Source organism: Symphalangus syndactylus, chromosome 17, assembly GCF_028878055.3.
Source record: "Symphalangus syndactylus isolate Jambi chromosome 17, NHGRI_mSymSyn1-v2.1_pri, whole genome shotgun sequence".
Taxonomy (NCBI): domain Eukaryota; kingdom Metazoa; phylum Chordata; class Mammalia; order Primates; family Hylobatidae; genus Symphalangus; species Symphalangus syndactylus.
The window spans coordinates 10,531,407-10,544,513 of record NC_072439.2 but is presented as its reverse complement, the minus strand read 5'-3'; the positions used below and the strand labels follow the sequence as shown (position 1 = coordinate 10,544,513).

Below are 13,107 nucleotides of genomic sequence, written 5' to 3'. Positions count from 1 at the left end.
GTCCTGCCCCAGGACCCCCCCAAATCCACACAGCTCCCTCCATGTCCTGCCCCAGGGCCCCCCAGATCCACACGGCTCCATTTCCTGCCTCAGGACCCCCCAAATCCACACGGCTCCCTCCATGTCCTGCCCCAGGCCTCCAGAATCCACACCGCTCCCTCCCTCCATGTCCTGCCCTGGGGCCCCCCGAATCCACACGGCTCCCTCCATGTCCTGCCCCAGGGCCCCCCAAATCCACACGGCACCCTCCATGTCCTGCCCCAGGCCTCCAGAATCCACACGGCTCCCTCCCTCCATGTCCTGCCCCAGGGCCCCCCAGATCCACACGGCTCCATTTCCTGCCTCAGGACCCCCCAAATCCACACGGCTCCCTCCATGTCCTGCCCCAGGCCTCCAGAATCCACACCGCTCCCTCCCTCCATGTCCTGCCCTGGGGCCCCCCGAATCCACACGGCTCCATGTCCTGCCCCAGGGCCCCCCAAATCCACACGGCACCCTCCATGTCCTGCCCCAGGCCTCCAGAATCCACACGGCTCCCTCCATGTCCTGCCCCAGGACCCCCCAAATCCACACAGCTCCCTCCATGTCCTGCCCCAGGGCCCCTCAGATCCACACGGCTCCATTTCCTGCCTCAGGACCCCCCAAATCCACACGGCTCCCTCCCTCCATGTCCTGCCCCGGAACCCCCCTGAATCCACACAGCTCCCTCCATGTCCTGCCCCAGGGCCCCCCAAATCCACACGGCTCCCTCCCTCCATGTCCTGCCCCGGGAACCCCCTGAATCCACACAGCTCTCTCCATGTCCTGCCCCAGGGCCCCCCAAATCCACACGGCTCCCTCCCTCCATGTCCTGCTCCAGGCCTCCAGAATCCACACCGCTTCCTCCCTCCATGTCCTGCCCTGGGGCCCCCCCGAATCCACACGGCTCCCTCCATGTCCTGCCCCAGGACCCTCCCAAATCCACACGGCTGCCTCCCTCCATGTCCTGCCCCGGAGCCCCCCAAATCCACACTGCTCCCTCCCTCCATGTCCTACCTCGGGCCTCCAGAATCCATACGGCCATGACTGCTGCTTCCTTCCAGGTGCCCCTAACTCCATCCCCTAGTGGTGCCCTCTGCTGTGTCATGAACCACCCCCAACACGGGCACCCGGCCCCTTCCATTCACCCTCTCGCCTTTTTTTTTTTTTTTTTCTCTCCCCGACCTTGTCTCACTCTGTCGCCCAGGCTCGAGTGCAGTAGTGCCATCTTGGCTCACCGCAACCTCTGCCTCCCGGGTTCAAATGATTCTCTTACCTCATCTTGCCCAGTAGCTGGGATTACAGGCATCAGCCACCACACCCAGGTATTTTTTGTATTTTTGGTACAGATGGGGTTTTGCCATGTTGGCCAGGCTGGTCTTGAACTCCTGACCTCAAGCGATCCACCCGCCTTGGCATCCCAAAGTGATGGGATTACAGGTGTGAGCCACCGCGCCGGCCTTGCTGTACAGGGCGCCCTGCCTTAGTCTCTGGCCCCTCTGGATGTCAGGCCTCGCCGTAAATCCCTTTATTGATGGAGTGACGCTGTAGCATGGCCCGGGGCCCCGCTGAGCACAGACACCTCCTCTGGAGGATCTCCCGGGGGTAAGAGGTCACCTGCAGGGCCCGGGGCTGGCCTTTCTCTGGAACATGCGGGGTTTGGGCAACCCAAGCCTGCTGACCTGACCCTGACCACCCAGCAGCCCTGTGAGGTGGGACCTTGCACCCCATTTCACGGTGAGGAAACCCAGCCAGGGAAGGGCAGGACCTTGTCACCACCACTCATCTCGGGTCACGTGGTCAGGAAGTGGCCGAGTCAGGATTTGAACCCGGGCCCGTCAGACCTCCAGCCTGTTTGAGACACACGTTTGACAAGGAGCACATGGAAACCCTCTGAGCCGCCGATCGCTCATAGCTGGAATCTTAGAAAACACAGATGAGCAGAAGGAAGAAAATGAAGTGAACCTCCAGCAGCCCTGCCCTCAGGGAAGGCCCCGGCTTGGCTCTGGGACCTCTGGGGAAGGCGCCCTGGCTTGGCTCTGGGACCGCTAGCATTTTCTTGCTCGTGTTCACTGTGGGAGTCACGCACGAGGGTTTGGGTTTCAGGGAAAGACTTGATGGAAAGAGAGGACGGTTACATCAGAGGCTTGTAAACTGGGAAAATTTCAAATATTTAAGGAGAGCAGAATAAGCCGGCCCACCCCCACCCAGACCCAGGTCCCCCACCCGCCACCCGCCACCGAGGGCAGCTTTTGCCACCAGAATCTTGTTGTACAGAGGTCCCAGCGCCTCCAGGCCGGGTGTCTGGGCAGAGGTGGTGTGGAACTCCCCACGTCCCCGCTTCTGTCCAGCCTCAAGGAGCGTCGCAGGCACCTTCTCTGCACCTCAGGCTCCCCGGGCACCTGGGAGACCAACCCTCCTCCTGTGTGGGGGGTCCCGCCCCCTTTACTGGGCCTGTCTCGGTCCCGCACCTCCCACCTCACTGTTCACAGACACCTGGGCCCACCTGGCAGATGGTGTGAGGCCGGCTATCCCCCCTGTGGACAGAAGCTCCTGCCGGAACCTGGCCTCATGGTGCCCAGGCCTCCCTCACGCTCTCCCATCTCCCGCCAGGGCCCCGGGCCAGCCCAAGATCGACCACCTGCGGAGGCTGCACCTTGGCGCCTGCCCCACGGAGGAATGCAAGGCCTGCACCAGGTGAGGGGCCCCCGGAACCGCTGACTCCCAGAGCTGTGCTGCTGGGGATGGCCCAGCTGATTCCAGCCCCCAGCTAACGCTCCAGACAGTCAAGGGTGGTGGAGGGACTGTGTCCCAGAGGGAGTGTGGGAGCCGGGATCCCAGGATGTGGAGCAGTTAACCTGGTGTGGCGGGGCTCGTTCAGGGAGCAGCATTCCTGGTGGGCAGAGGCCCTGTGGCAGGTAGGGACGTGGGAAGCAGGCGTGAGGGATGGCGGGCAGAGGGAGGCCCGCCCAGAAGTGGGAGCCCGCTCAATGCCTGCCTCCCCCCAGGTGCGGCTGTGTCACCATGCTCAAGTCACCCAACAGGACCACGGCGGTGAAGCAGTGGGAGCAGCGCTGGATCAAGAACTGCCTGTGCGGTGGGCTCTGGTGGCGGGTGCCCCTCAGCTACCCTTGAGCCCCCCTGAGCCCGGCTGCTGCGCTGGATCAACCCTCAGCCGCCCCTGAGCCCGGCTGCCACGAGAGCCACCGCTTGCCCTGGACGCTCCTCGGCAGGGTTAACCTCAGCCCGCCCTGCAGGGCTGTTGAAGGCCGTGGGCCGGACGCCTGCATGACCAACAGAGCTGCTGAGGAAGTCCCTGCCTTTGTCCAGCTGGGCCCGCAGTCCACACACCGCCCTCCCAGGACCCCCAGATCCCTGGACCGTCCGCATCCAGAGGACCGTCCATGACGGCCGGGGGTCCAGGCGGACCTTGCAGTGACCCGGCTCGGGCGTCTGCCTCGGTTTCCTTGCCTCACCCGTAGAGAGCGCTGAACCTGGACAAGCTGTGGCTGGGAAGGGCAGGTCCAATAAACGCCCTCTGTGACCAGGCCTGCGTCCCTGCCATCAGTGCCCCCCGACCCCACCCACAACCTCGATGTGGTGCCCGGGAGCCTCTGTCCTCTTGGCCTGTCTTTAAATCATTCAGCATTTATGGGACACCTAGTGGATGCCAGGTCCAGGGGCGTCCAAAGTGAGCAGTGGGGACAGGACACAGCAGGCCGGGGGTGGGACGGGGCGGCCATCGTCAGGGTGGCTTCTGTGCAGGCATCTGACTCTCAGTGTGGTGTCTGCCTGTCTATATACTGTCTGTGTGTGTCTGCATGTTTCTAGCATCTGCCTGTCTATATACTGTCTCTACATGTCTCTGGATGTCTCTGTCATCTGTCTCAGTGTGGTGTCTCTGCGTGTCTATACACTGTCTCTACCATCTGTGTCAGTGTGGTGTCTCTGTAGCTCTGTACTGTCTGCGTATCTGTACTGTCTCTGCGTGCTGTCCTTGTCTCTGCATGTCTCTCGTATCTCTGCACTTCTGTGTGTGGTCTGTGTGCGTCTGCATGCTGTTTGTGTCTCTGCCTGGCTCTGTCCCTGTCGTGTTTCTCCAACCGCTCTCTGCTGGAAGCTGCTTAGCCCCTGGGCCAAGTTTCTGCCATTTCTGCTGCTGACCCCAGGGGTCCTGCCTGCCTCCTCCAGCAAGTGCTTCTTCCAATTAGGCTGCGTCCCCGTGGCAGGAGGCCTTCCCAGCACAGTGGCGCCCCTGCTGTGTGCCCATGGACTCTTCCTTTCTGCAGCTCCGGGGAGGGCAGCGAGGGTGGGGTGAGTGCCCAGTGCTAGCTCGAGAGGCAGGAGCTCAGGCACCCTGGCACCTCCACTTTAAGGCCCTCCTGCCCACGGCTGCAGACTCCCCACTTTAAGGCCCGCCTGCCCACAGCCGCAGACTCCGCAGTTTAAGGCCCGCCTGCCCACGGCCGCAGACTCCCCACTTTAAGGCCCGCCTGCCCACAGTCACAGACTCCCCACTTTAAGGCCCTCCTGCCCACGACCGCAGACTCCCCACTTTAAGGCCCTCCTGCCCACGACCGCAGACTCCCCACTTTAAGGCCCTCCTGCCCACAGTCACAGACTCCCCACTTTAAGGCCCTCCTGCCCACGACCGCAGACTCCCCACTTTAAGGCCCTCCTGCCCACGACCGCAGACTCCCCACTTTAAGGCCCGCCTGCCCACGGTCACAGACTCCCCACTTTAAGGCCCGCCTGCCCACGACCGCAGACTCCCCACTTTAAGTCCCGCCTGCCCACGGTCACAGACTCCCCACTTTAAGTCCCGCCTGCCCACGGTCACAGACTTCAAGCTCTGCTGGGACACAGAGCCCCGTGTCACCGCCCCCCTGGCCACCCTCTGAGGGAAATGGCAGACCCTAGGGCAGCCCCCAGCCCCACTCCTGCAACCTCCTCTCGTGTTCGGGAGGGGTCCTCGTGGGCCTCCATCTCGAGTCCCTCAGCATGTAGGGGGCGCCTAGTGGATGCCAGGGGTGTCCAAAGCGAGTGACGGACAGAACACAGTGGGCCCTGGCAGGTGGTTGGGGGCCCGGCCACCACGGGGGTGGCTTTTGTCCGGGTGTCTGTGCCGTTTCCATGTGGCTCTGCAGAGACCGGAGTGCAGGAGCGCTGGCGAGGGGGGCGGGCCTGCGGCGGGTGGGCGGGGAGGAAATGGGAGCGCTGGCGAGGGGGGCGGGCCTGCGGCGGGTGGGCGGGGAGAAAACGGGAGCGCTGGCGAGGGGGGCGGGCCTGCGGCGGGTGGGCGGGGAGGAAACGGGAGCGCTGGCGAGGGGGGCGGGCCTGCGGCGGGTGGGCGGGGAGGAAACGGGAGCGCCGGCGAGGGGGGCGGGCCTGCGGCGGGTGGGCGGGGAGGAAACGGGAGCGCTGGCGAGGGGGGCGGGCCTGCGGCGGGTGGGCGGGGAGGAAACGGGAGCGCTGGCGAGGGGGGCGGGCCTGCGGCCGGTGGAGGGAGAGGAAACCAGAGTGCTGGCGAGAGGGTACCCACGCATTTTGGGACGCAGGCTCGCGGGCAGCTTCAGGAGCCAGGAGATCAGAGTCACCCAGCACCCGACTTCATCTAGGTGACCCCAGCCCCCCATGGTTCTGGTGACCCGGCTGAGGCCTGGACACGTGGAGTGGGGGCAGCCCGCCTGTTGGTCCCATCAGTTCCTGACCATGTGAGCCGGGGTGGGCTTTGCGTCACTAGGTTTGGGGGGGTCTGTCCCTCAGACCACTGTCACAAGCTGGCTGTCACGAGCTCCTACCTCACGCAGATACAGTGGGGTGGGCAAGGCAGGTAAGGCATGGGGGTGCTGAGAGCAGGCCTGTGGCCCTGAAGCTCTGCTGTCCCTGCCCCCGGCTTCCCAAGGTCCTCGTCGCCACGCAGTTCCCCCAGGGGTCCTCAAAATCTCCCTAAGAGCCAGGGACTTTGGGGCCCCGAGATACAGATGAGGAAACGGAGGCCATATAGCAGTGCGGAGACTGGACCTCATCTCAACTCAGAGGACTACGTGGTGCCCAGATGTTCCCAGCCTGCGTCCTCCCCACCACTCTTGCTCCACCGCCTCCTAAACCGTCTCCTCCTCTGGAACCCTCTGTAGCTCCTGCTGACCAAAGGATGCAAAGATGCCCGGGCAGGCCGGACGCTGCAGCTCACATCCCAGCACCATGAGAGACCCAGGCAGGAGGATCACTTGAGCCCAGGAGTTCAAGACCAGCCTGGGCAACATGGAGAAACACCGTTTCTACTAAAAATACAAAATTAGCCAGGTGTGGTGGCGCAGGCCTGTAATCCCAGCTACTCGGGAGGCTGAGGCACGAGAATCGCTTGAACCTGGGAGGCGGAGCGTGCAGTGAGCCGAGATCGTGCCATTGCACTCCAGCCTGAGCAACAAGAGCGAAACTCCGTCTCAAAAAAAAAAAAAAAAAAAAAAATTCTGGGCGTGGTGGCTTATACCTGTGGTCCCAGCTACTCAGGAGGCTGAAGCAGGAGGATCACTTGAGCCCAAGAGGTTGAAGCTTCAGTGAGCCGTGATGGCACCACTGCACCCGAGCCTGGGGCAACAGAGTGAAACTGTCTCAAAAAAAAAAAAAAAGCATTTGTTGTTTATTTGAAATTCCTGTTTTTTATTTTAATTTTTTTGAGATGGAGTCTCACTCTGCCGCCCAGGCTAGAGTGCAGTGGCACAATCGGCTCACTGCAGGCTCCGCCTCCTGGGTTCATGCCATTCTCCTGCCTCAGCCTCCCGAGTAGCTGGGACTACAGGTGCCCGCCACCACACCTGGCTAATTTTTTTGTAATTTTAGTAGAGACGGGGTTTCACCGTGTTAACCAGGATGGTCTCAATCTCCTGACCTTGTAATCTGCCCGCCTCGGCCTCCCAAAGTGCTGGGATTACAGGCATGAGGCACCACGCCCGGCCCATCAGTCTTTTTTTTTTTTTTTTTGAGACGGAGTCTGGTTCTGTCACCCAGGTTGGAGTGTAGTGGTACTATCTCGGCTCACTGCAAGCTTCACCTCCTGGATTCAAGCTATTCTCCTTCCTCAGCCTCCTGAGTAGCTGGGACTACAGGCATCTGCTACCACCCCCAGCTAATTTTTTTGTATTTTTAGTAGAGACGGGGTTTCACCGTATTAGCGAGGATGGTCTCGATCTGACCTCGTGATCCACCCGCCTCGGCCTCCCAAAGTGCTGGGATTACAGGCGTGAGCCACCGCGCCTGGCCCATCAGTCTCTTTTTCTACGATAGCGCCTGGCTGGCCCCTCCTCCAGATGGGAGAAAGGGCACAGGGCCTCAGGTGCCGCTCATCGTCCTGGTGTGGGTCTGGCTGCACCCAGGGTGGTTTCTGAAGGCAGGCTCCATGGCTCTGGGCTCGAGTCCAGGCTGTGTCCTGGAGCTTCTGTGTGACGTCAGGAGAGTCGCACAGCCCCTGTGAGCCTCAGTTTCCCCTTATGGGACATGGATCATAGGAGCACGGCCTCGCAGGGTCTCTGTGCACCCGAGTCTCAGTCCACAGCCTTGCACACAGTAGACACTCATCACATTCCCCTTGGTAAGCAAAGGGAAATGATATGAGCCAGACCAGGAGGGGACACCCATGCCTGGTGGGCCTTCCCGTGTGTGTGTGTGTGTGTGTGTGTGTGTGTGTATGTGTGTTTGGGGGTGGTGGTGACCCTTCTCCGACTTCCAGGGAAGAGCAAGGGCGCCGCTGTGTGGCCGCGTCAGCCCCGCGGAAGCTCCGGATCCCCGAACTTCGCTGTATTTTCAGTTCTCGCGCTTTTATCTGTAGCTTTCCGCCTTCCTCTCTTTTTTTTTTTTTTCCCACAAATAACACTTTTTATTTGCCACTATTTGAAGTCTGAACTTTAAACAGATTCTTGGACTGGTGGTTCATATCCATCAGCTCGTTCAACTTTAGCACCTGTCTCGTCCCCAGTGGCTTTTCCAGAACTACTGCCTTCACCATGAAGCTCCATGAGCTTTCCCAATTCAAACTTCGGCTTCTTCAGCATTTTTACTTTTCTAACGAAGACATCATGGACAGGATAAATAGATTGGCAAGCCTTTTCTATGTCTTTTCCAATGCTGTCTGGAATCAATTTATTGACCACTTCTTTCAAGTCATTTGTCTGCACCTCTCGGGTCATGATTTCCATCATCTTCTTCCGGATTTGGCGGACCTGTTGGTGCTGAGCGTAAGAGGTCTTCCGTATCTGATTGTTACGTTTTTTAGTAAAAACAACACAGAACAGACGAAGCAAGTAACCATCGGTAGTCTTGACATCAACATGAGCTTCAATCATTGTCTGCCATTTTTTGACCATGGAACACATTTTGTCACGGGTAAGATCCATGCCATGGAAGTTAGGCAGTTTTTACCCTGAACATCTTCAGTAATCAGCTTGAATTTTCTAAATGCAACTTCATCATTCTGCAAATCAGCAAGACGCACTTCAAACACACGACCCTTGAGACCATCAGATGCAATTTTCGTTCCTTGGGTCCTAGTGACGAGCGTCTTTCCAATATTTCTTATATTGAACATAGCAGGTGCTTTCATGTCATACCAATCTTTCTTAGAAAATGGATCAACCACTTTCTTCTTGGCTCCTTTTTGCCGCCTTTAGTAAGGCGCTTGTTCTTGCCAACCGCCATGATGCTAGTCAGAGAGCCAAAAAAGCCCTTCCTCTCTTTTTAATGTTTCTGTTTTTGTTTTGAGACAGAGTCTCGCTCTGTCACCCAGATCGGAGTGCAGTGGTGCGATCTCAGCTCACTGCAACCTCCACCTCCCAGGTTCAAGCGATTCTCCTGCCTCAGCCTCCTGAGTAGCTGGGATTACAGGTGCCCACCACCACACCCGGTTAATTTTTGTATTTTTAGTAGAGACGGGGTTTCACCATGTTGGTCAGGCTGGTCAGGAACTCCTGACCTCAAATGATCCGCCTGCGTCGGCCTCCCAAAGTGCTGGGATTACAGGCGTGAGCCACCACGCAGAATTTTTTTTTTTTTTTTTTTTTTTGGAGAGAGAGAGAGAGACCAGGTTTCGCTCTGTTGCCCAGGCTGGAGGACAGTGGTGCAGTCACAACTCACTGCAGCCTCGACCTCTGGGGTTCAAGTCATCCTCCCACCTCAGCCTTCTGAGTAGCTGGAACCACAAGCGCCCACCTCCATGCCCTCCAATTGCCCAGCTAATTTTTTAATTTTTTGTAGAGATGGAGTCACGCTATGTGGCTCAGGCTGATCTCGAACTCCTGAGATCCAGTGATCCTCCCACCTCGGCCTCCCCCTCTGCATATAGCAGGTGCTCAATAAAGACCAACCAGATGCAGGAGTGGATGACTCTATTGCTCGGGACTTTGTTGCTTGGGTGACCCCGACCTTCGGGCCCTGGCACCCTAGGCCAGGACGCTGTCGATCCAGGCCGCATAGCTCGCCACGCGCGTGTATATCCCGGGCTTCTTGCGGTTGCCGCAAACGCGCGAGCCCGAGGTGACCACGCCCTCCAGCACGCCCCCGCACACCAGCGGGCCCCCGGAGTCGCCCTGCGGGAACAGGACGGGGCCGTGAGGGGCGGCCCGCGTCCACCCCGGCCTCACATGTCCGACCCCCTCACCTGGCTGCAGCTCCCGCCCCACAATTCTCGCTCCTCCCTCCCGTCTTAATCTCGTTTTCACTGGTCAATATCCCCGCGCCACGCCTATTGCCGAGGCCACAACCACAAGCCACGCCCCTCTAGGCCCGCCCCCAGATCCTGGCCACACCCCCTCTGGCCTCAATCTCACCACGTGTTCCCCCAACCCCACCCCACCCCACCCCAGACCCTTTCCAGTATGGGGTCGCACACCTCTTCCCTGCTCTTCCAAGCTTTGACTTGCCGTAGATCCCACTTCTGCCCTAACCCGTCTCAGTGGCCACCTGCTCTGCTCAATCCCCACCCACCTCAGGCCACGCCCCTCCCTTAGAGCCCCACCCAATCTTGGCCCTGGCTACCACGCAAGCCTCGACCGGTCCTAGACCTCGGCCCTTCTCAGGACCCCTCCTCGTCCCCGCCACAGCAGGGATCCCACTCCGCACCAGCCCTGCCCCTTCAGAGATTCCCGCCCCTTCCACCTGCCGCGCCCTGTCCTCGTGCCCCACCCCTTCCACCTGCCCCGCCCCTTCATCCACATGCCCACCCCCTATACCTCCCACCCTTTCTCTGCGACCTGCCCTTTTGCCCGCCCTGACCCTTCTTCAGCCCCACCCTCCCCACAGGTACCGCCCTTTCCTCCAGACCCTACCCCTCATGCCCCACCCCCCTTCCTAGCCTCGCCCCCTTGCAGTCCCGCTGTTACTGGACTCCGCCCCCTCCTCGAGCCCCGCCCCCATCCCCACCCTAACCCGCAGGTCGTTTCACATCCCACCCGTTCCTGCCCTTTTTGCCCGCCCTGACCCTTCTTCAGCCCCACCCTCTCCAGAGGCCCCGCCCCTTCTCCAGAGGCCCCGCCCCTTCTCCAGGCCCCGCCCCCATGGCCCCACCCTACCACAGGCCCCGCCCATGGGTCACCATCATGCTCCGCCCCTATTCCAGGTCCCGCCCCCTATGCGCCCCGCCCCTTCCCGGGGACCTGTTCCTGCTTGCCGCCCCCTCCCCCGCCGCTTCCCGCCGCTTCCCGCCCCCTCTGGAGGCCCCGCGTCTCCTCGCTCACCTTGCAGCTATCCCGGCGGTTGCTTTCCGCGCACACCATGCGCTCGGTGATGGCGCCGTCGTGGTGCGTGCGCCGGTTGCAGGTGGCGCGGTCCAGCACTGGCAAGAGCACGTGCTGCAGGCGGTCCGGGCGGCTGCCCGCGTGGTTCACTGTGCCCCAGCCGGCCACGTCGCAGAGAGTTCCCGGCGCCACGTCGCGGTCCACGCGCTGCCAGGGCAGGGGGCGCACAGCAGGGCCCAGCGTGGCCTTCTCCGACAGCTGGGGGTGGAGGCGGACGTCAGGGTTGGGGTGCGAGGGTGCGAGGCTGGGGAGAATGCCGCTAGGCTCGGGGAGACGGGACGGGGGAAGTGGGCATCAGGGCAGGGGCGGGGGTCTCAGTGCAGCCGCAGAGGTCGACGCTAGACCCGGGGTTAGGGTGCGGGGGTTGTAGGGTGGGGTCCCCATGCAGCAGGAGAGGTCGAGGCTGGACCCGGGGTGAGGGTGCAGGGGGTGGGGGGGATCCCAGCGCAGCAAGAGAGGTCAAGGCTAGACCCAGGGTGAGGGTGTGGGGGTTGTGGGGCGGGGTCCCCATGCAGCAGGAGAGGTCGAGGCTGGACCCAGGGCGCGGTGCAGGCGGGGTGGAGTGAGGGTGGACCGGGGATCCCAGCGCCGCAGGAGGGACTGCGCTACACGGGGCCGACCTGTAGCAGCAGGAGGTCGTGGTCGATGGTGTCCGGCTGGCTGTCCGGGTGGTGCACTGCGCGGAGCACGTCGTACAGGCGCTTGGAGGGCTCCGGCTGCGACAGGGAGTGCGCGCCCAGGAGAACCTGCACCTTCCCGTCGGCCCTGGGGACGGAGCGGAGTCCGCGGTCGGTGCTAGCCGAGTCCCCCCACCCCACTCGGGCTCTTCCCCCGCGCGGCGCGGGCACTCACGCGTTCTCCAGGCAGTGCGCCGCGCTCAGCACCCACTGCTCTGCCACCAGGACGCCGCCGCACAGGTGCGCGCCGTTCACCTGCACCGACGCCATGTAGGGCCGCGCGTGCGCCTCGGCCTCTCTGCCGCCCAGGATCCGACCACGGGGCTGCGCAGCTGTGGGTGGGCGGGTGCGTGAGGGCCGCGGGGTGGACTCCTCCCCCGGGCGAGGGGGAGGGATCCCAGCTCTCACCCCGCAGGCCGCTCCCCGCAAGAATCCCATCTCGGCGCGGTGGCTCACGCCTGTAATCCCAGCACTTTGGGAAGCCGCGCGGGGGCAGATCACGAGGTCAGGAGTTCGAGACCAGCCTGGCCAATATGGTGAAACCCCGTCTCCACATTAAAAAAAAACAAAAAAATACAAAATTTAGCCGGCGTGGCCTATAATCTCAGCTACTCAGGAGGCTGAGGCAGGAGAATCGCTTGAACCCGGGAGTCAGAGTTTGCAGTGAGCCGAGATTGCACCACTGCACTCCAGCCTGGGTGACAGATGAGACTCCCTATCAAAAAAAAAAAAAGAAAAAATATAATCCCATTTCCGTCTTGGGGCCCCTCAGCGTTGCAAACTCGATACCCTCGGGCCGGAATGCCCCAGAATACAGAACCCACTGTGGGCTGGGGACTAGGGGCAGATCCCAGCGCCCCACCCTGGGCGCAGTGCCTTCCAGTTGGACGTAAGAGAGATGGGTCTGAGCCAACCAATGCCTGAGCCAGCCCAGTCAGCCACGCAGAAGAAGTTTTCCACGCAGACATTCAGACTCTGTCTGCAAGAAAAGCTGACTCCAGAAAGTGCAATCTGAATTTTCTAGAATTTTTCAGCGTTCAGAGCCTTCCATTGGTGAGGAGAGACACCCCCTTCCTGCCCACCTGGAGGGGCTGGAGGACCGTCCGTGTGACCGAGGGGAGCACCTGACCCACGCCCCTACAGAGCCCTGCCCCTCACCCCAGGCCCGGGCCCCCTCACCGCAGGCGGCCGCTCCTAGGAGGACCAGAACTGCCAGGCGCTCCCAGCTGTGCATGGTGAAGCCGCTGTGGCTGAGACACTGACCCAGGCAGGGCCCTGGGGGTGCTTTTATGAGGGTGGAGGGGGCGGGAGGCTCCCAGGGGCGCTGTCCGCTGGGTGGGCAGCGGCCCAGCTGGGGAAAGGGGAACGTGCCTTCCCGGCCTCCGCCCTCCCCGGGACTGGGTTACCTCCTGCCAGACTCACACCAGAGTCGCTGGGAGACCCTCGGGCTTCTGTGAGCCTGACAGCCTGCTGGCCCCGCTGGGGGGCTGTCCCTCAGATGGGCAGGAGGCAGACAGGGGGGCTGCACCCACCCCAGCCCCCACCCCGGCCCCAACTTCACCAGACCCAGAGTCCCCAGGCGTGTTTCGCAATCCGAGCTGGAGGCCACAGCGTGTAAACAACCC

General features: G+C 61.6%; 2 protein-coding genes and 1 pseudogene across 14 annotated transcripts in view; 1 reads left to right on the top strand and 2 right to left on the bottom strand.

Annotated features, from left to right (window-relative positions):
* Nucleotides 1-3,567, top strand: part of MED16 (mediator complex subunit 16) — a 25,355-nt gene extending 21,788 nt beyond the window's left edge. For 5 of the 11 annotated variants that reach the window (XM_063619994.1, XM_063619996.1, XM_063619993.1 and 2 more), the window contains 2 exons: nucleotides 2,632-2,715; nucleotides 3,027-3,567. In XM_063619994.1, coding sequence (XP_063476064.1) covers nucleotides 2,632-2,715; nucleotides 3,027-3,153 — 211 coding nt within the window. In that variant the 3' untranslated portion in view covers nucleotides 3,154-3,567. The other 6 variants (XM_063619990.1, XM_063619991.1, XM_063619989.1 and 3 more) reach the window with 2 other exon arrangements.
* The window catches only part of CFD (complement factor D), a 19,512-nt gene extending 6,405 nt beyond the window's left edge, over nucleotides 1-13,107 (bottom strand). Inside the window, exons 1-6 of one of the 3 annotated variants that reach the window (XM_055250090.2) lie at nucleotides 12,889-13,042; nucleotides 12,641-12,740; nucleotides 11,658-11,814; nucleotides 11,426-11,570; nucleotides 10,746-11,003; nucleotides 9,382-9,599 (exon numbers count right to left, since the gene is read on the bottom strand). In XM_055250090.2, the coding sequence (XP_055106065.1) occupies nucleotides 9,453-9,599; nucleotides 10,746-11,003; nucleotides 11,426-11,570; nucleotides 11,658-11,814; nucleotides 12,641-12,716 (783 nt within the window). In that variant the 5' untranslated portion in view covers nucleotides 12,717-12,740; nucleotides 12,889-13,042 and the 3' untranslated portion in view covers nucleotides 9,382-9,452. Of the gene's footprint in view, nucleotides 1-9,381; nucleotides 9,600-10,745; nucleotides 11,004-11,425; nucleotides 11,571-11,657; nucleotides 11,815-12,640 lie in introns of those variants that run through there. The other 2 variants (XM_063620012.1, XM_063620013.1) reach the window with 2 other exon arrangements.
* LOC129465522 (small ribosomal subunit protein eS1-like) lies at nucleotides 7,870-8,712 on the bottom strand (annotated as a pseudogene).